General features: G+C 38.5%; 3 protein-coding genes across 3 annotated transcripts; 1 reads left to right on the top strand and 2 right to left on the bottom strand.

Annotated features, from left to right (window-relative positions):
* Positions 1-8: 8 nt before the first annotated feature.
* On the bottom strand, positions 9-11778 carry LOC145486308 (putative ankyrin repeat-containing protein TP_0502). The gene is made up of 10 exons (XM_081464949.1): positions 11568-11778; positions 11184-11262; positions 10227-10280; positions 9149-9219; positions 7915-7973; positions 6812-6864; positions 6563-6621; positions 4901-4963; positions 3579-3672; positions 9-977 (listed from the first exon to the last, which is right to left on the bottom strand). The coding sequence occupies exons 1-10, from the start codon at positions 11763-11765 to the stop codon at positions 880-882; spliced, it is 828 nt and encodes a 275-aa protein (XP_081321075.1). The 5' UTR covers positions 11766-11778; the 3' UTR covers positions 9-879.
* Positions 11779-11834: 56 nt separating this feature from the next.
* LOC145486311 (uncharacterized) lies at positions 11835-17947 on the top strand. The gene is made up of 7 exons (XM_081464950.1): positions 11835-11920; positions 12012-12104; positions 12379-12492; positions 14470-14637; positions 15581-15640; positions 16397-16494; positions 16990-17947. The coding sequence occupies exons 1-7, from the start codon at positions 11866-11868 to the stop codon at positions 17149-17151; spliced, it is 750 nt and encodes a 249-aa protein (XP_081321076.1). The 5' UTR covers positions 11835-11865; the 3' UTR covers positions 17152-17947.
* A 96-nt stretch (positions 17948-18043) lies between these two features.
* LOC145486292 (uncharacterized) lies at positions 18044-21990 on the bottom strand. The gene is made up of 2 exons (XM_081464932.1): positions 20562-21990; positions 18044-19912 (listed from the first exon to the last, which is right to left on the bottom strand). Exons 1-2 carry the CDS (start codon positions 21026-21028, stop codon positions 19027-19029), a joined length of 1353 nt encoding a protein of 450 aa, XP_081321058.1. The 5' UTR covers positions 21029-21990; the 3' UTR covers positions 18044-19026.
* Positions 21991-22674: the final 684 nt, after the last annotated feature.

Here is a 22674-nt window from a genome sequence, read left to right on the forward strand (position 1 = left end):
TCACCTATACAAATACAGTTAAGTACTTGTACCATTAAAATCCTTATTCGCCTAGAAAGCCACAGCGTGTAGGTGTAAAACTAAAGGTTTTAGTGTAAGAGTGGGTGTTCGCGAGGAGAAAGCCGTCAAAGTAGGGGACGTAGAGAATATAGGTCAGTGGAAGAGAAGTGTAAGCAATGTGAAGAGTGGTAAAGATTATTCGGAGATAATTCACACAGCAAACATCATATCAATATGGAGCTGGAAGAATATTTCGACTCAGAGGTCGGACATTTTGCCTCAACGCGCGAGGAACATTTATTTCACACCTTCCACCCCCTTTGGTTTTCTTGTGCATTGTCACTTGTTTGGAAAATAATTACATTAATAGTGATTTTACCCTGGCTAGTTTTAGATGGTGTGAGCGACCAACAAAAACAAGGCCTGTAGGGCATGTGGCTTTGTAGAAATCTTTTATTTTATTTTTTTATTTTTTAATGCGGATATTAAGAAACAAATGGGCTGAGAAAAAGACCGAAAAACGAACAAATGCGTGGAATGAACTAGCACTACAGAAAAGGGAAACTTAATACGCTTCGGTAGAAAATGGGTGAAAAAGAAGAAAATGTTCTAGAGAATAAGCAATTTATGGGCATTTATTCCAATGACATCATAAACAAAATGTGTTGCAAGAATGAGAAATCTGTAAAATTGCCAACACTTATATATGTCACTGATTTAATGACGAATACAAACTATTGACTGCATTAATAATAATTATTGTCAAAATGTGTCATTCACTTTGTCATGCAGATTTAAAAAGAAGTGTGTCGTTATGTTGAACATTTGAAATGTATAAATAAACGCCCCAAAACGTAACTGTAGGCGTAAGAGGAGACTTCATGTGCGCCACACAGAGAATCCTGGCTTTCCCCCATGCTCCACAAGATCTCGTGCGCTCGTCGTTCCCGCTAAAATATCGCCGCCAGCAGGTCCACCTGACAAAGAAAAATTGAAAATCAATCTAAATATCAACTGCTGTGCGATAGTTTTGGCTCCGACCTGCTGATCGAATGAAAGAGTCTAAAATGAGGTAGTTTTGTTATGGACAACTACACTGTACATGTAGTAATCTAGTCTGTGAAACAGGTTTTGGCAGCCCGTACGTGCCTTTATAATATGACCCGTACGGCCCCGCGCGCAATTTCCTTAAAAAACCATAAGAAAAAAAGATCCCGTATGAGGGCCGTACGCGTCGCAGTGATAGGGCCGGAAAAACGCGTACGACGCTTCTAGAAATGCGCACGGCCCTACTAGAACTGCGTACGGCTCTACAAGGAACGCGAACGGCCAAATCGATGCGAGTTTATGACAAAAACAATTTTGTTGCTGCAAAATTTTGTTCTCTTCAAAATGAGTGATGAAAGTGAACATTCTGAGAGCGAATTTTACTATCCAGGCGAACTGTCCCATGCAGAACTACCTCAGTCGCCAACTCACTCCGAAAGCACAGAAAAGAAGTCAACACTCCTCACAAATGAAGAGGTTCACAACTTTCTCAGAAGCCAACAACAAGCAAATAGGCGCTCAAGAAAACAACTTTTCCGGATTCAGAACTGTCCGATAATTTACCTTTGGAATAAGCAAACAGTCTCGAGGCGAAACTTCTTCTAGTGGAAAGCATCAAGAATTCATCGTGGGTCAAAAGCAAGAAAACCGGCAACGTGAAGAAAACAAAGTACGATATAAATGTTTTCTTCGAGTTTCCAGAGCCTCTGGGAGAAGTTGGTTAAACCAGAGAAATCACAAACGTACCTTGTGTACAGTAGGTTAAATTGAAGAGACAAAACTGTGTACAAACACAAGTTCATTACTGTACAGTCCATCCAGACAATAAAACTCGCATGTCGTTAGTACCTCCACGGATATCTTGTAGAAAATCCCATATAAACCCCTATAATTCGATGCCATATTGTGTTGCTTGTGTGGTTCATAGAGAGAGCTTGGGCTGCCTGTGGTACAATTTCCACTACACAGCAAAGCCAGCAAAGTCAGCAACCCCAGGCTCTGTTTGTGGGAGCCAACACCGGTGTCTAATATTCAGTTGCTGGTTCTCCCTTGGTCAAGAGAATCCAAGAGGTCGACAAAAAGCTTGAAACGACGCCGACATTTTCTTGAGTCTTCAGATGAAGAATATTTGTGGACAGTTTCAGTGAAGAGTGAAGCGAACTTTTGTCACTCGCCAAGTTTTTTATGGTTTTGACATATTTTTGACAGCTTTACGTCAACTTTCTGTTGGCTTTTTAGCATGAATTATAATTGTGGACATACATTTAAAAACAAAAATGAGAAAATGAGTCGTTTTTTTCGATGAATTGTGAGTTTCTAGTTCGACACGAAGAAACAAATGACAAGATTTTATTGTAGAATCTTTTCTGTAGTTGTTCCGCGCGCGGCCGTCTGATGTCACGTAATCGCGTCCTATAGACCTTTTTCGACTGGGCGGTTTGTGGCTCCATTTCAGACCATGTATTGATACTCTTGAGAATTCTTCCTTTCAGATTTTCAAACAGTCGTGTGCATATGAATAATTTTAGATGGATGAAAGAACAATTCTTTAGAGAATATCATGTGGTCTGTAATGGGAAAACAAACCGCCCAAAAGAAAAAGGTCTATTCAGGTTCAAACAGAATTTTCAAAATTTTCAACACTAAGTGGTCATATGATAAAATGCCTATTGACTGAGTAAGGTGACGTGCCGGGCGGGAAAATATTTGGCTCGAGGTCAGGACGTACGGTCGAGCCAATAAGTACATATTATTTTACGCAGCGGTTTCAGAGCAAAAGCATGCAGTGAGGCAGCACACGCCAGTTACCGCGTCCTCTCATTAAAATAATAATAGTAAAATAGTAATAATAATAATCAGCTATATATAAAATCCCGAAAAAGAAAAGAATCAAAGTCCTTGTTTCCAGAGAACGTCTGTTGCAAATGAGTAGACATTTTCACAGCCGTCTTGAGTTTTCCAAGACTCAATGGTGTTTGAATTTGTTTTACTTTTCCCTGTTCCGTACAAGTTGGATGTTTGGGAGAGTGAGAAAACCCACGAACTTTTCAACATCTCTTTCGAGTTCTTCTAATCAATGAGTGTTTCAATCTATGTAAAACTGACTATAGATTGAAACAACTACCTGTTTCAATACAGGTAAAATACTTTTTAGCCATATAACTTTAATACATGTTGACAACATTACTGTGACGAACATTACTTAATCTCGCTTCAGTTCTTTTTTTTTTTTTTTTTTCCCGCGACAGAACCGTATAGTAGTTAGATTTCATCGCTGATTTCAAATCTCAACGTTACTTACAAATAATGTAGCAGATTGCAGCCATCTCAAAATTAAAAACCGACAAGGAGTAAGGAACTGTATCGTAAACGAAACACTTTGAACAACTTCAATCAGTCTCTGGAAATTTGCTCCTCCATGGTAGAGAAACCTTAACGAAACTGTTCAAAGTCGTGAATGAACATGGTGTTACCGGGAAGCATTCAGTTTTAAACTATGGAGAATTAAATAAACAAAGCAAATGTCCTACCAAGAGGAAACTCAGAGCTCTCTTGATTGCTGCGCCGCTTAGAAAAAGGGTCCGACTGCAGAACATAAGCTGAACCTGGCCGAGAGAAAGCCGCCTACAGGAGAAATGGAAAGATAGGAATTACAGGAAAACAATGAAAGCACGACTTCTGAAGTCGAAACCTTACAAAAACAAGCTAAAAGCTCTTTACAGATTAATCTCCCTTAAGCAGTTCACTTTATGGTCCATTCCACATGAGAACGAAGAAAAAGACCATTTTTAAAATAAACTCATTTAGGAGTTTAAGAGCATAGCCAAAATGCAAGGACTGCAGTTTCAAAAAATATCATGACTAAGTGCGGATTGCATCATGTACTACTGAGGAGGGTACCCAAAGTAAGCGACTACTAATTAACAAATGGTAACATAACATTGAAACATTGGAACAACAGAAGTCCTTTTATTGAGCTACATCACAAAAAAATGTAGTCTTACATGACAAGAGAAAACAAGCGCGCGAAAATTCATTCATGACAACCGACTGCACACCAGTAACTCGATAAAGTTTCATCTTCACACAACTGTGAAGACAGTTTCGCATTTCTGGGAGAAAGACGTCGGCCATTACTTTGGAAACAATGTCTGTCAAAAGATTTGCTTTGTGAACATTAGCACACACGTCAGCAGCGTACACCCATGGGCAAATAGTAGACGCTAAATTAACCAATCAGAGCGCGCGCCTTGCTTTAGTTATGTTATAAAAGCTCCTATATAGGTATAACGGATGCATTAATCTTTTAGCCACAATTAAACCAACTGAGTTTAGTAAATCTCAAATGTAACATCAGATGTTTAGTTTAACCAAAGTTCTCCATTGGAAACCAAAGTACAGTTTATTTTCGTTTTATATTTCTTCCGAGAAATGTGCAACTGCGAAAAATAATACCATGGTCGTTACGTAACGTCCCTAAAATGTGAAGCATTTTTTTTTTCTCTCATGGCTTGTGTCTAAGCCCGATATAAAAAGTGGCATAGATCCTTTTTAACTTGACCAAGTAACGTGCATGTATATCTGTGACGACAATACGATCGTGGAATGACCCTTATATATTAGCTCTCCCAAGGAATATGAACGGTTTAAAACTCAAAATTTTACAAAGAATGAATGGACTCACTTTCAAAAGACAATATCGCCGTGAATATCACACCCTAAGAGCTAAAAAATTCATCAGTTACTACGTTTGACAAGCTCTTTAAATGTTTGGGGTCAGTTCGTATCTACAATCAGCATGATGCCTTCTCTAAGCAAAGTCGTATATCCACTATTTTAAAAGGATCCTTACCATTCTTGCTTTGGGACCTGATCCAGGCCTTCCTGCTGAACCAACTCTGGACGGGTCCTCCAGCTGCAATTCCCAAAAACATATAAGCAAAGGTCCATGTAGTCCAATCCAAAGCAGGGCTGTGCTCTAGATGCACCCGGGTGCCACAGGTATTTAACTATTGCCTTTGGACGACTGAAAAAACTTACTTTTTTCATATACCGGTAAGCTTATTAGTGCTGGGCCGCACCCAGGATTTCATGGTAAGGGACCTTTGGGTTTATGTCATCTTTCCTGTAACATCAACAACTCTTCTTGGCAGGTTGTAATCAATCCAAACAAATCAAAATTGTTAATAGAGAAGCTTTCAATAGGTCACTGTCACTTGTGAGATACTGTTGTCAGATGGGGTAGTGTACGAAATCACCCATTCACGCAAATTTGTACAAATCAGCATTAATTTTCTCTTTTTCGGTAAGATCTAGTCAACATTATTGGACACGCATCAAAAAAAGCATAGAAAGATTGGTAAAAAAGAAAATACTGTAAAATAAATAAGGAAACATATTGTAGTTAATGAAATAAATGACGACCAAATAATCAGCTTGAGTCTGATTAACAGTTACCGTAAACACCGGCGGGTAAGTCGTACCTTTTTACTCAAAATTTTCCTTAAAAATCGGGAATGCGGCTTATTTGCAAGGACATCTGAACAATGTGCCATAAATGTGCATATTAAATTAACACTAATTGTCGAGAATTTATAAGTATGTATTAAGCTTAAAAGCAAACTAAAAAGAACTTCTGAAAATCAATAATATCAGAGTACGCATTGATCATTTCTCAAAATAGCTGTTCTTGTTAATAAGCGTAAACCTGGTACATTTCTTGCTGTTAAACGCTATTAACCCATTGACTCCTGTGCCGGCCGTAACCGGCCGTGACGAGCCTTGGCCTTTCTTCCACTTCTGACATCATCACCTTTGACTGTTAAAAATTGGCATCATCTATGCTCAACTTCTGCAGGAGAAAAAGATCTTTCCAATGATACCCAGATCAGAGTGATCGGCCCAATGGAGCCTAAGATATGCACAGAAATGCTCAAAAAGTTGAGTGAAAAACTCAGAGCAAAATTTTCTGCCACTACACGTGGCTACTCCATAGCAAGAATTACCCGTCTCGATGATGCTTTCTCAGAATGTTTTGAACTGGAAGCAAGCCCAGTAGAAGGTCAATCACTGCAGCAAAAAGAAAAGAAAGGAGAAAGAGGAAAGGCCAAAAAAAAAAAGTAAACGAATCGAAAAGCTTAAATCAAAATTTTGATTTCTGCGCATGCCCGAGCAAAAATGTCTTAAAACGCGATGCTACTGGAAAGAAGGACATGCTGTCATGTTGCAAATGCCTTTTTGAGTAGATTGGAACTAATTTGGCCCATATCCAGCCTGAAAATCTCCAAAATGTCCAAAAACTGCGTTTTTGGCAAAAAGCTCCAGGACTCAATGGGTTAAATAAGGAAGGTACGTTAAAAGAAATCTTTGAACTAGTTTCAGTGGCGAGTGCGGCTCATCTACCGGTGATTACGGTATTTTGTTTCAAGTTAGGTATCACTTAAAAAGATGATTGTCTTGAAAGTTTGAGACAAGTCATGTCTTCAGCATAACTTTTCTCAGAATCTTTAGTTACCTTTTTAATTATTCCCTTTTCTATAAGTTCCTGTTTGGATGTCCTGGGGCAACTAAGAGCTGAAATCGTAACACGCAAAAAAATAATTTTAAGACACTGCTACTGGGACGTTGGATATTCACACTAATTTTAAAGTATAGTGCATGTAGCTATGCCGGTGCAAGTACATAATGTCGCCCGTAGAAATTTATATACTGCTGGAATATACTACAGTGTACATGCATATTTAGAGTCTTAATACACTTGTACCTGCAAAGTGTGGCCAAACTTTGTCAGAGGCTGAAGCAAAATCCTTTGCACTCCTAAAACATTAGAATAGATAGATTAGTAGGTAGATAGCCAATACCTACGCTCACCATATTTGTAGAGTATGGTATAATATTGGCTTATAACCCATGATAGCAAAGCCAATGAAAACTCTCGAATTGCATCATGCAATGATCCAGTTTTTAATGATAAATTGTTTATACATGTACATGTATATGCTGTAGCTATGATAGAAGTACCAAATTGTATACAAGCTGCATATCCTTTGTGAGATAAAATTGTACCAAAATGAAAGTGATTAGTCACAGAGTCGGTTTTTCTCACATAATTATTTCTAGTAAGTAATTTTAGCTGTGATATGAAATGCACTGCAGCTGCTATATTTTAAATAAGCTGACAGTAAAATTCTCTATAAATTGTGAATTTATTTCAATTACAGTACGTGTAACAGTATCCATGTGTTTCCATGTGTACACTTCTAGCCGTGATAATGCCGTGCAGTTCACAGTCTGCAGTCCGTCTATTACAGTAATCATCTTACATAACAGTGCAAGCAGCATGCACATGAACATGTTTGGTGTGTGTAATAATTACAAATTATGTGATGTTGAAGACAATTTAAGAGACATAGCATCCCATTCTGTCATGTACATGACTGTGCTAAAATATTTTGTGTACATTTTAGCAGTGACAACATTCACTTAGAAAGTTTTGATTACAAATATAAATCAGCGATAATAATTTCAAATGATGTTTCAATGACTCGTTCATCATTTTCAAATTCTAAAAGTCAGATTCCTATAAGTTCTTTATATATTGAGAATGCGTGTAAAGTCTGGTTGCATGTGATTAAAAGCTCTACAATGTGGAATGCATGCAACAAGACTTTCACACACATTCTCAATATATAAAGAACTTATAGGAATCTAACATTCAGAATTTGAAAATGATGAACAAATCATCGAAATGTCATTTCGAAATTATTATCACTGATTTTTATTCTTAATTGTTCGTCGAAAGCCTCCGTTATTAAAGATTTGAGTCAAAGGAAATCTATTCAGTCAATAGATGCATACACAGTTTACCTTCCTTCACTATCAGGTAGTTCTGGTTGTGCATTTCTCTCCAAAAGAAGCATCACAATCTACATAATTGAGTCACAAAATCAGTGAAACCTTGTTTATGGAAATTGCTGGCCATACATGTACATGCTAAACTACAGTGTACACGTACGTAGTATGCAATTTGGGATTCAAGTTCTGTTTATAAAATTAAAAGGATGATCATACGTAGATCTTTTCTTGACTACTCTTTCATAATTGTATTTATTATTTTTTAATGTCAGTAATTAGTAATACTTTTAATTATTAGAGTTTATTTGCAATTGTAACTCAGTCAGAGATAATTGTGACCTAAAGAGTATTAACTTGTTACACAACAATTAATTGGCAACCCTCTCTAGGGGATAGGTTGCCAGTGAGAGGAGCTGCCTTTGGAAAAACACATACAGCTGTACATGACTGTATACAACTGTATCTAGACAATTGTACACCTTAGAAACTTTTGAAACAGAATCATCTGTGATGACCCTGGGGGAATTTAAACCTATAGACGTTATGCATCTATAGATCTTACAAGATCCTTTGTAGACATTCTAAATATCATTTTGCAAAGATCCTTTAATAAAAGGTCTTGTATAGTCTAGTTAAGATCTTGAACCATGATCTTCAGAGAACTTTAGCTGGCAAGATCTTTGATCTAAATCGTTGAAGTTAAGATCTCTGGAGATCATGGTCGATGGAGGATCTTTGTCAAGATTTTTGATGATTGTGGCAATGATTATCATGAAAATTGTTAGAGATCTACATGTACATGTATCCTTAAAGATCTTGCAAGGATATTTGAGGATCTTTCAAGACCAAGGTCCTTGATAATATCCCTGAGACAATATGTTCTTGATAACTTTATGACATATATCAAGGATTCTTGAGGACTGTTGATCGATTTTCACCATTGGAAGTCCCAATGTCTCATTTTTATATATTTCTCTGTGATGCATTAATTTATTGGTCGTAGTCTCAGATTTTTAACCTTGTATTATGTAAGAACCTCAGTGTCTTAACAAGTCTCAGATTGCACCATTCATCATCCCAAATGTTGCACAGTTAATTGCAAAATCAAATGCAGGCCTGTGTTAAGTTTACAAGCTCTTTGAGCAGAGTTCTCACCACTGTTCACTAATACTGATTGAAAGAGCTTTGACAATAATATAGCATGTATGTACTTGTAATTAAACTACAAAATAATTATTTATCATACTTTTCCATGCTCCTGAAATGTTGCAGCATGCAGTGGTGTCCAGAGAGTATCTTTGTTCTGTGTATTGATGTCTAAAAAGATAGAAAAAAAGGAATCAACACAAATTAAGGTATGCGCACACGTACATGCGTCTCTGGAGCCAGTAAAGGACTATTCTGTGCACTTGGGTATCATACTCACATCATTGGGGTGTCCATGTACAGCTAAGAATAATCACAAAACATTGTTTTACTAGAACCCAGAATTTCTTTAGAACCTTTTCCTTGGTTCAATATCGTGCAATTTCCTTTTTTTTTTTTTTGTTTATAGCAAATTGCATTCAGGTGATACCTGAGTGTGAAACACACAAAACGTTGAATTTGAACCAAGGATACATTTGTGCCACAAATATATATCTTTAGAAAGACACACTGTCGAAAAGGGCACCACTGCTTATTGACAAAAAAATAGACATGAGGTATTTCCATTTTTGGCAAAAGATCTCCCACAAAATTATAGCCTTTGACGTACTTGTAACGTACAATCAGGTAAATACATGTATACATGGATGAATTTTTGATAGGCAAAATTGACAGAGCAATTGCAAAGTAACCAATGGGAATATTCATTTGATAAAGCCTCACACAGTTTTGCAGAATGCCTCTTGTCATTGATATAAAATGTACACACTGCAGTGCAGTACTTGCTTGTGTAGTTGAGTTTGATATCTGCTAAATTAGCTGGAAATAACACAAGACATTTTGGGTTTCTAGCTAGGCCACTGTGCCTGCCTTCTTACCTGTGGTTAGATATGACTGGAGCGAAATAGTTTTTATCTTTAAGCTTTAATAATAATTAAAAAGCTTTGCATTGGTGTATGATTTGTTGTCAGGTTGGCTTTAAAACAGATCATTGACACTACTTTGATAATAATTTAATAATCCTCAAAAAAATGATATAGTGATTATGATTATGATTATGATTATGACACAAGTAATGTAGTTTTAAAGCTGAGACTAATTTGATAGCTTGATGTCAAATGTACATTTAAGAATAACTCTGCCAGTTTAACTGTTCAGTACAGTTAACAGTACCATACCTGCCCCTTTGTCCAGAAGAGTTTTCACTACATCATGAAAGCCCCAGAAACATGCTAGAAACAATGAAAACAGGTACATATATAACACTAAATTCGGTCATCATAGACAAAGAGTACATGACTTGTATAACATTCATTTAATTCATTCCCCTTATGACTTGGACACAATTGAAGTTTATAGTGGGTATTAAGGAGTGAGTGTACAGTATTATATATACAATGTAGCTGTAGAAGTAATATGGCGAGTCAATTTCATAGCTTAACTTAAGATGAATCACCCCAAGGAGGTGTATTCCAACACTTTTCAAGCCTGGGGATGAAAATATGCACAATAAAAACACTAAAAGTTTTAGTGCCTGAGGATTTTGGCCAGGAATAAGATAATGAATGAATGAAAATATCCCAGTTGACCAACAATTTTTGGTATATCATAATATAGAGGAAGCAAAGCTGAATAATAGTCACCAATGAGCCTTGATCTCTCCTGTCCTCCAATTACATTGTTAGACATAACTAGGATGGAGGCTAACCCTACTGAAAACCATCCAATGCCCATTTCATTTAATTCCCTGAGAATCAGCTCATTTAGCCTCGATCGAGATTAGAATGAGGTAAATACATTATTTGAACAACCCGTCCTGAACTTAAATACTCTGAGCTTATATAACTGTAAATATATTTGTATTGAGAAATAAAGATGTTGCTATTGTTGTTGTTGTTGTTTCTGTTGTTTTTTTTTTTTTTTTGGTTGTTACTGTTGTTATTGTTGCTGTTGTTGTTGCGGCTACTGCTGCTGCTGCTGCTGCTTTTAAGTCTTAAAACCACCACTGGTCACTACACAGCCCAGTTTTGCTGTGATATTGCCAAAAAAAGAAAATTCGCGAGTTTATCAATACAATTGTACATATAGATTACTACATATAATTGTGTAATCTCACCAATCTCCCTGATACCTACCAATATATAACTGACTTTGAAGCTTTTCATCCACTCCTCCGCCGATTTGGACATCTTCGGTCAGAAACTGTTCAACAAGCTGAAGAAGCGGGAGAACTTATTAATAACGCCACAGTAAAAATATATTTTAAAATTGTCATGAACACTTTCTTTGAGTACCTTGTCTGTCCTTTCCTGTACATGTAAGCTTAAACGTATTCCAGAGCTCAAGCTTACGTTAACTTTGAAAGTACTCAGAAATAAGTTTACAGTGATCTGAAAGCTTTAGATTACTCTGGCAAACAAAAGAAATTTCTAACTCTGGGGTGAAATATAAGTTTTTCATATTGTTGTTGTTGATTCTTCAGCATTATTTCGCGCATCCAGAAATTAAACTAACATTACCTTTTCATCTCCCTTTTGCGCCAATGTAGAAAGGTCAGGCGTCCGTGTGTTGACTCCTTTTAAATGTCTTTGCAAGTCATAATCAACATCTTCCAACGATTTGTCATTCCCATCAGAAACTGCCGCCATTTTGTCCCTCTCACTTAAGTGGATATACCGGTGAACCTTACATAGTGCAGTTCGAAAACCGCCGCCCATGATTATGGAGGCTCAATTGAAACATGGCGGCGAAATCGAAGATCATGGGAAAGATCGTCGAAAAGATATTTTCAGGTTAAGTTGAATTTAAACGAGGAACATGACTTTTAACGGTCAAAGAATAAGTCAGTTCGCCAAGAATGTGGCCTGGGCAGGTAGGAAGAGAAATCAGGAATCCCTATGAACTATCATCTAGATCAGCTTCAATTTGTGTTGATCGATCGATTTTCTTTCGTTAAATTCAAGTTGTCATTGGATCTGGGGGAAGTCTTTTACTGAACACAGTACGCCGTGATTCAGAAAGAGCTCAAAGGTTGCTTGGTTATGCTGCTGTTTCCGGTATGTTGATTTATGTCTTTTTTTCTCTGTAATTACATGTATGATTGATGGCTGAGTACCCTTGGAATTAACCTGCGATCAGGCTTTTTTTTTTTTTTTTTGGACTGAATATAAGGGAGGGAGGGTATGATCGCAGGTTACCTTGGAATTTCATGTGATATCAGGATTTCATGCCCATATTTACCTACAATGTTATGCGTGGTATAACCGATGTCTGTCACGTCACCCCTGGACCTACATTGTAGATTGAAATAACCACTATTTCCTTTCCCAGGTTTGGCTGGTGCAAGTATTGGCTTCACTTATGGGATGATGAGGAGACAGCACCCAGTTGTCTTTACTCTGTCTGCTGGTTCAGGTGTTTTTGCCATTTCTGGCATATTTTTTGGTGAGTCTACCATGTACACTGTAGTTGCACTGCATATATTGTATATAAACTTAATTAATTGCATCACTCTGGGATTTTAATAAAATGACTGATAAGTGGGTGTCAGTCAGAGTTACTGTATTGTGTCCTGGAGCCGACCACTGAGCTATCTGTAACCTAGCAAAATTCTGTTTAGAGGCCCTCCAATGGTACTGCCATCATGTCTAGTTTGAGAACCAGTAGTTATAGCAATTGTAATGCCACGAAAGATTGATCAGCATTATTCATAGTATAAGCAGTGTGTCCCATATCAGAATGCTAACTTTAAATGTACTTTTATTGCGTTCGACAGAACGCAGTTCTAATCGCGTAATGCATAAAAATTTGAGACCTGTGTATCTATCAATCTATAGGGGGACACCAATTTGGCCCCCCAAAAAAATTCTTCAAGGGCGAATGACATCATGTCCATTTTCGAGGAAAAGGTTATTGTTATTCATCGTGGTAGGTGCAATAATAAAGTGTAACAACAACAACAACAACAGGAGAACGGTACAACAGCGGACCACTGAGGGAACAGCTACTCGTCGGAATAATGGAACAATAGGAGGATCGAAATGCACCAATCACAGCCGACCTTTGTGATATAAATGATACCGTGCAATCAGTCGACCTTATCGCCTGAAGAAGACTAGCAGTAAGCAGTCGAAACGTCGCGATCTACATCTCAAGTGACTACATCATGAGACAAACAATAATACACTTTATTATCATGTCCATTCTTGTCGCGTCTCCATGTGTTCGTCACGTCTCCATGTGTTCATCTGCTGTTACCGGCAAGTTGTGTATTTGAAGTTTGAAGTTAGAGTTACATGTATGGCGTTAAATGACCTTATAGCTAAGATTTATCGATGTCTTCACGAAATGTATATGACTTTTGGGACAAACACAAAGACGCCATTCGGCTGCCTGTTGTCTACCACCTTGTCTTTGACCAAAAACCAATCCTGCTTTGTGCATAATAAATCGGTGGAGAAAATGTATCCTTTCACTTTTCTGGCTTTGATTTCTGTGCGCAAAATATATTACTTTAACTTACCAAGTTGTGTAGCTCGGCAGATGGCCATGATTCGCGGTTATAGCACCATCATACTGAGTTGTCTAGCTTGTTAAAGCGGGTTAAATGAATGGAAACAGAAGCCGTACATTTAACTAGAGAATGTTGGTATGTAAACAAACACCTAGAAAGAATGGTCAGCTAATTAAACGGCTTAGTGAATAAGAGTTTATTTATTTTACATGAACATAAATGATTATGTTGTTCTGGTCCCCTTTAGTCTCAGGTCATTGAAAGTAAATTAAAAAATTAATAGCAAACAAAACTTGGCATATACGCAGAGCCTGAATTATGAAATTGTGCAAACCAAATCGAATTTCCCTTTGGGCAAACGAGAAGATTTTCATGAACGCAAATCAAAAGGGAGCTTTAAAATTGTTGTTTATGTTTTGAATTCATGCTGAGTTTACGTCAAAACATGAAATTTTGAAGGCCTACTACTTTGCGAATCTATGAAACTGGCGCCATCACGCAATGTTTTGAACAACAAATTGGCCATCGTAGTCTATACAGGGGACATCTTCACTGGCATGGACTTTGACACTACATGTATATCTGTCTCTGTACAACCTCGGTTGTTCTTGAAAAATGTTGATTTTTGCAATAGAGAGAGGTTGAAAGTCAGCTAGTTAAGTCATTTAAGGTATATATATATGAAAGTGACGGTGTCGAACGCACTCATGATCTTTGATTACTGCTAGTTACTTAAACACTAGAAGACTGAATTTACTGAAGTGTGAGGCTGTGTGGAGGGAGGAAGTCTTAAAATTAATGTAGACTGGATTTTGATATCATAAAAAGAAACTCCATTAAAAAAGTGCTGCCAAATGAATTTTTTTTTATTTTTATTTATTTATTTTTTTTATTTATCAAATCATCAGTTGTTAGGGACAATTTACTCATCTCATCAAAGGCTCATGAATGGAGAAGAACATTGGATGAGCTTCAGGGAAACAACACCATAACAACGAGACAAGAGGCCATGACTGGCATGCAAGCAAGTGCTATTAGCGGTGCTGCTACCGGATTCTTGCTTGCATGTACCTTATGTAAGTTACAGAAATGTTTAATATCATAGCTTCTTGTAGTAATTTTTATATTAATAACATTTTACCTGGTGACTGCTTTTTCATTGTTATGGTTGATTGATTGCATTACATAAGGCATGATGCCAAAAGCTATTCAGGAACAGCAGCATTCTGTGCAGGAAAAGGTACTGGTTGATCAAAACCACAAATCGGCTCGAAAAATCATTCTTACCAGGTCACCCTCTCTTTTTAATGATTTTATGATTATTGTACACTCTTTGTCTTACATGTAGATCTGAAGGTAAAATTTCCCTGGGAGATAAATGCATACAGTAAGAGTGAACAGACTTGTTATGTCACACCCTTTTGCAGACAGAACTTTGTCATTTCCCTCTAGCACCAATGACCATGTCATATTTTCCCTTGCAATGCAGTCAAATCAGATGTTACCACCAGTGACCTTCACACCAAAGTCACAACCTGAGTTGTGAAAAAATACCATGTTTCACATCTGTGCACATATTGTTTCACTTGTTGATTGCATGTAATTGAATAAGAAAAAAAAATGAAAATGTTGTAATTAATTCAAATTAATTGCGACATCCTGAAAATCGCAAACATTAATAGCCAGCAAGAAAAACCAGTCTTTACGGTCAGAAAAATTAGTACCAACAAAATCAAAAAATGCTAATCCACGAAACTCCTGCAAAAACTTGGCTCACACAGTAGAAGGCTAAAAAAGACACATACTCAAAAAGTAAATGGTACATGTAGCCTGGTTATGATCTGTCTCAAGTGATCAGATTTTGTTAATTTTTCCTCAGCAGAGTTATCTTAATTAATTAACAATTATTGATTGGTTGATTGATTGATTGATTGATTGATCAATCAATTGATCTTTTAATTAATTTAGCAGGAACATTTACACTTTGCCAATTTAATTATTTGGTCTTATTTTCAAAAGGGAGAGGTTTCAGTGTGGTCATCAGTACAGCATTACAAGGTGCAGCATTGGGTGTAGTTGGTGAGTGTCTAATTGTACATGTAAGTTCAAATGGTACGAAACATACTGAACGGATGCAAACTTGTCGCTTTGGTATGTAAGAAATAATTATACTGTAATGTAGAACTTAAGATTGAACTACACCTTTAAAAACATACATTAACCAGTTCACAAGATAGAAAAAAGGACACAAAGGTTACAACACTTGTAATTTCCCATATTGGAAAGCAGCTGTTTATGGCTGAATAAGGTTGTAATCTTAGCGTTTTTGACTATGTGGCATTGTAACCTTGTGTCAGTTTCATGCAATGACAAATTCACAAATGAATGAAATAGCCAATGAAATAGACTGAAGCGTTTATAACAAGTTTTGAATCTCCCACTTTTAAAAATGACAAAGATGCACCATTTGCTCAACCTTTTGTTCAGATCCAGCCTAGAACTAAGGGTGCGTTCCTTTGAGGTGATCTGGATCAGGATCAGTGATCCAAGATTACTCTGGATCGTGTTACATCAAAGGAATAGATGAATCCGTGACCGGAGTGGATTCATCACTTCCTTTGATGCACCATGATCTGAGTCTTGGATCACTGATCCTGATCCAGATCACCCCAAAGGAACGCACCCTTAGTTCTGGGCTGGATCTGAACAAAAGGTTGAGCAAATGGTGCATCTTTGTCTTTTTTAAAAGTAGGAGATTCAAAACTTGATATTCAACTGCTTCAGTCTATTTCATTGGCTGAAAAAGATGAATAATTCAGAACATTTCATTTTCAGGTCAGTGGTCTGCTTACAAGTGCCAGCAATGGATTTTAGATGAAGCAATCAGATATCATTACCCAGAACTTGTGGCTAACGCTAAGGTTTACGAGGAGGTACAAATTCCGAAGATTCCCGGACATTTTTGAAAGATTTCCCGAATATTACCCGAACACTTACGAATTTCCCTGATTATAATCCATCAAATATTTTCGCTCACGCGAGATTGGTCTTGACGCGTCATGTGACTGAATATGCCCCAGCTACTCCGCAATTTTCAGAACTACATGTGAAGGACAATAAACACAATAGCCTCTTTTTAGCGTGAAAATGTACTCCTTGGACATTATCTGTTCCTCAAAGCTCTCAGTTTTCCGAGAGCCAGGCTCGAGGAAAACCGTGACCTTTAAGGAGTACAGGTAAATAATATCCAAGAACAAATATCCAAGCATATTTTCTCGCCAAATGGAGGCTATTGTTTATATATACGTAGTTTGTCATTTATTCACCGTGTTCAAGAAGAATCGTTTAGTATTTTCAGCCTTGAAGTATTTTTAAATTGGCCTGCCCCGCTCATACTTATTCCATCATCATTGTTATAATTCGTGTAGGGCTGGCAAGAGTGGGCATATCGGCTTCTCACAACCAGAACTCACAGCTCAATCATTGACGAAAAATTACAAAGCTACGAAATTCAGCTGGACATCCTTCAAGAGGAAGAAGAGAGATTGCTTCGGCTACTTGAAGCGCGAGGAAACAAAGATGAAGCGTAAATAAGAATGTGAAAGTTTGCACCGGGGTTTGGACATCGTCTGTAACAGACATGAACAATTGAACTCTCCTGTCGAACAAACCATCTGATGAAGAAATTTACGTTCTACTCGCGATATAGAGATGTTTATCTCTGCCATAAAGTGCTAGTGCTGTTACAGTCTGTGCATGTAGCTGAAATTGATGATGGAGAATCTGGGAGGCAATAAATAAAAACAGTGGAATAGTATACTATTTTTCTCTCTCTCTTTTTTTTTTTTTTTGTAAAGCAATTGTTTATGAAATTGAGAATATCCAGTTTGTCTCTTAATCAACAATAAGATGGTAAATTCAGAGCCTAAAGAAACCAAACGTGAAAAGTCTTCTTGTATAAGTGGCCTTAAACTCACCACATCGGTAACCTGTTTTATTGCAGGTTTTGCTTAAAATGTCGTCATTAAATTTTACGACTCCAGTGGAACAATAAGTTTCGGGCCAGTAGTGCTACGGTCAATTCAATTACCGTACCCAAATTCGCAATTAGCTAATCAGAAGCCGTGTCTACTCTCCTGATATCTTGCGATACCAAGTCATTGACTTGACATGGCTACGACATCATGGTCACTTGGCCCAATTTGGGTACGGTAAATACCTAATCGTACCTTTTCGGTACTCTTCAGTGGTATATCAGACTCGTTTGGTCTCGCCATGGGTATTTTGGCTCGACTACGTCTCGCCAAAATACGAACCATGGCTTGACCAAACTCTCCTGGGATGCCACTGAAGAGTACCGAAAAGGTACGATTAGATATAAATAGAGTGTACACCATGGAAAAAATGTGGTAGATTTTTTTTCTTTTTTAACTGGTTTGTTTGTTTACTATACTGAAAATTTTTAACAGAAAAGAGGTCATAAAGTTATGCCCCGTCAACACTTCGCCGGAGAAATCAGTTATTTCTACGGTTAGGCCTACTGTCTACACTAATCCGTCACGAAAACGGAGCTGTTCAAAAACGCTCTTCAAACCGGAGAAATTTGAAAACGCCGACTTTGCGTTTTCGTGTGGACGGAAAACATTTTGAAAACGGAGCTTTTCGAAAACTATGACATCGCGCTAATCATATCCTCCTGCCCGAGATTTCAGACACAAATCCAAAATCGCCGGTAATTGTTGCGTTTTCGAAACCTTCGGCGTAGTGCGGACGGAAAACATTTGATGCGTTCAAAAGGAACATGTATTGTTGATGTTTGCAAAGATGGAGAAGAATTACAGTTGGCGCGCTTTTTAAATGCGCGCCGTGTTTGAGACGGAGTTCGCATTTCCCATGGGTTCTGGGGAGAATATAACGAATTTAATAGATATGAGAGACTTCGATAATTTGTCGTGGGTTTATTTCTTTATTTTCATTTGTTCGGCGATGGAGATAACTCGAAGACAGTAATCTTGTCAAGAGGGCTTTATCGCGTCTAATGGAAATAGCACTTTGATTAGCTGCATTAGATGTTAGAAACGTTTGGTTTGGATGATATACGAATTTGTTGAGAACTGCGTACACACGTGTCTGCGACAACAAAGGTTGTGTAAAGTCAACACGTGTGTGATCAGAGGGCGTGTTTCCGCTTAGAGTGCTGCTATGGCTAAAGCGCGTCTATAAAAGTTTGTTAGTTTTCGACGACAGTTTGATTTTTCTATTCACGGTTTGCAGCTAAATTGGAAACGAAGGTGAGATTGCAGAGCAGAGAATGCTGATAAGGTCAGTTTAGGAAAGATTTATTGGATGATGGCGTTCAGCGTTTCTTCAGGGTTGGAAACGTTAAGCTAGAGACGCGTGGCCATAGTGCGACAGAGTTTTCGGCGAGGACAGTAGGAGCAGTTTCTCGTAACAGACCAGAGAAACTAGCACCCTTTTCTTCCGCAACCTCGATGGAACCGCTTAGAATCCATTGCCCTCTTTCTGTTGGTGCTGTCGTGGTACTTTTGAGTGAGCGCCCCATGTGCGCGTCTCAAGTTTTTCTTGGTGTCTTGTCGTTTGGTCTTTTTCTCCGCCAAAGCGCGGCTTCTTTCCTCGCTGAAGTCCCTGCAGCAGACACTCAAGTAACAGCCCCGTAGAGGTTCACGAAATAGCGCACTACGACGTCCTTGATCTTCGGAGTTTTCCACAGAAAGGAGGTTTTTACTACAGGACAACAGCTGCAGAATCTGCGCCCACAGGAACATTGCGGCTCTTGGTACCTGGTGTCGCAGCTGTGTGGTCAGCTGAGAAGTCCTTTCACAGATGTCGCTGATCGCAGAGATAGCGGGCCTTGTAAACCACTTGTCGTCGACCTCGTCCGATTCATCTGCTTGAAATTCCGCTGGCCACTCCTCTGGTTGTCCTGTGTGCCATTCTAATGCTAGCAGAGGCTCGGGGGTGTGCGTGGGCTCAAGACAAGCTTGATCAACAATGGCTGACTCCTGCGACTGAGTGGTTTTCGCGACTGCGTTGAACTTGCGTCTTTTCCTGATTGACAGCTTTACCAAGTCGTACACGTGATCATCGCTCAGAGTCATGCACACTGGTAGTTTCCCAGAGTCTCCGTCAATTCCCGCCACAAACTCAAAAGCTCGTTTCCGTTTGATGTTAGCAAGGTCCCACAACAGCTTTTTCACAGGTGAAGGCTCGAATTGGACGACAGACCTGCATAGGTCGTCCACGAACACATGCTTGGGCTGTGGGTTTACTGACTTGATGGTCGGCTCACTCCTTATCATTTGCATTCCTTGCACGCTTGGTAAATCAAGACTGAATAGGACATGAAATGACATGACTATTGTTGTGAATTTAATAGGGTTCTTCACGAATGACGCTCATTACTGGCTATGCTACTCGCTATCTATTCTGTTGTGTGTGGTTGTTAGCAAAATGGAGGCTGCTTCTTTGCCCTTTCAAAGTGTCTGTGAAGGGGATTCAGATAAAGTTTTAACTTTTTAACTGGTAGTTCTATACTAAAACAATTAAATTATGACCTCGAGGTTTCTATCGCGTATTAGTATTGGCTACGCTACTCACTATCTATTCTGTGATAGATAGTGAGTAGCGTAGCAGTGTGCCCTTGCTAACAAAATGACGGCCGCTTCTTGGCGTTTCTCAGTGTCAGTGAAGAGGATTTAGATAAAGTTTTGAACGACTAGTAGATTTATACTAAGACAATTAGATTATTCGCTCTCGATTTCTATGCGTGACAGTTGACTCGAGCTCATAATCTAATTGTTGAATAGTTGACGAGGGCACACACAATCTCGAGCTCATAATCTAATTGTTAAATAGAAGTGCCTTTTTAATTTAGGACACGCTTTCTTATAAGGTGTTTTCTAAATATTATTGAGTTTCAGTAGCCGTGGAGGGGGAAGGTAAGTTGAAACCCGTGGGAGGGGATACGGGTGATATTTACCTTTTAACTTTAAAGCGCAAAGTTGGAATATTTCCCAACGTGCCAAGAGGTCGCGGTACTTTCATAGACAACATTTCTAACCAGGAATTCTTCTGCTGTAATCGCTCCGTATCCCACAACTCGCCCGCGGGAATCTTATACTTCAAGGGCCGCACGATCTTATAAGGTTGCACCATCTTTCTTGGAAGTACGCGAGAGATCATTTTACCGTGGAAGTATTTTTGAGATTTTTTGATATTCCCCTCACTGGCTTCCTCAATCGATAAAGGTTTTACTTCACCAATCTTGCGCCGGAAAATGCGCTCATCCACGATCACATAATCGTTCAAGATTACTGTGTCTTCGTCTGTCAGTTCTACATCAACCAGCAGCCAATCTCCCTCCTCGGACTCGACAATGAAGCATTCCTGGCTTGAATTTATGTTGTCCTCTGGAGCGTAAATCCATTTTCCCAACAAGCTTATCATTACAGACGCGAATCCAGTAGATGGTGGTAGTTTGGCCTCCTCTGGAGAAGGACGTTAAAGATCTTAGTAACTGCCAGCTGGAAATTACGTCATAAAGTTCTGATTTTTAATACAGAGTTTTATATTACGTCATGAATAATAATTTATGATGAGCTTGAACGCGCGTGATTCGATCGAATGTCACAGGGAAGAGCGCCGAGCAAGACGTTGTGAATTTGTACTTAAGCCTTTTTTTTAAACCTTGCATGTCGAGCTACATGGTTACATTTGTTGGACGGTAATGGCATTTAAAAGTGGTTAATATGTTCCAGTGTCCAGAGGCTGCGTCCAGACCAACTTGAAGGCCACTCGCGCACTGGATGAAGATTATGAACAAATGATTACGACATAATAGTAACGCACAAACATGCACTTGGCAAATTCGAACAAACAAAGAATAACTCCGCCCAAAAACGTGCAACTGCGACAAAAATAGTAATTCGTCGCTCCCCTTGCGGCCAAGCACCGTTCTTGTTATAAGTTATGTTTCTATTTTCATCTATATTTCAGGTAGGTCGCACCACGCCCCGCGCGGCCAACAATTGCTGGTTTTCAGTGTCACGCAATTCAAAATAGATCAAAATAAATATCAAAACCGGTCAATAGATAAAGTCCAGAATCTGGGAAATGAAAGAAAGTAAATATGCAAAGACTCTCGCCAAAATTCTAGTCACAGCAATTTTTCTTATGCGAGATATGCGGAGAAATTTTTTACCCAAATTTATAGAGATTTGTATGAAACGCCATGCTGGTGCCCATCCGTATGGGCACCATCATGGCGGTCGGAAACCAACAGAAACATCTGTCGCTGATCATGAGTTTTGTTACAAAAGCGTGAATTTATCCCTCGAGGAACTCTAAAACATTAAAATAATACTTTTTCTAAGACATGAACTGTTCAGATAGCCAAGTTCCCCGAAATAAGTCACTTTTTTCAACCATCATGACAGCTCCCTAGGCCGTCATGTAAATGCCGCGTCACGCAAAAGCTTAGAAACTCAAGCGTAGTGTATTACAAAACCAAGAACCCATTCGGAGCGAAAATTTGGATGGATGTTAGTTTTCAGCTGCTCTTATACATCATTTAAGTAAAATCTCAGGAAGATCAATAGGTCTTGTAGTTCGAATTTTGGTGACGTCATGTGAAAACCAGCTATACCGCCAAACTGCTGGAGGGGAGAGTTAGGAGAGGCATAACAGCTAGCCAGAGGTGAATTAAAGTGTAGGGTGAGGGAGTGGGGAATTTGCAGAAAACCAACTTTGCACAGAGGCAACAGTGAGTTTCAACGAGGATTGACGATCAAGACACTACCTCTAAAATGTTTCCCGTAAGTTACCTGCCTTATCCAAAACAACCAAAGAAGCAGAGTTTCAATTTGAAGTATGCCTATGTACGAGCGAGGTTAACTGCTTGAGCTGCGCTTGCTGACCAGCATAGAGTTCTCACCAGATGCTTGAAAACCTACGCAATTTCTGCTGTCAACGCAAATTGAGAATTAAGAACGTCCTTTACTCCAAACTAAACTGACAAAGAAAGAAAAAAATATATACATACCTGGACGGTGAAAAAGGCTTAGGGCTGATAGAAAATATCAACGATAGGGAAA

Source organism: Orbicella franksi, chromosome 5 (assembly GCF_964199315.1).
Source record: "Orbicella franksi chromosome 5, jaOrbFran1.1, whole genome shotgun sequence".
Taxonomy (NCBI): Eukaryota; Metazoa; Cnidaria; class Anthozoa; order Scleractinia; family Merulinidae; genus Orbicella; species Orbicella franksi.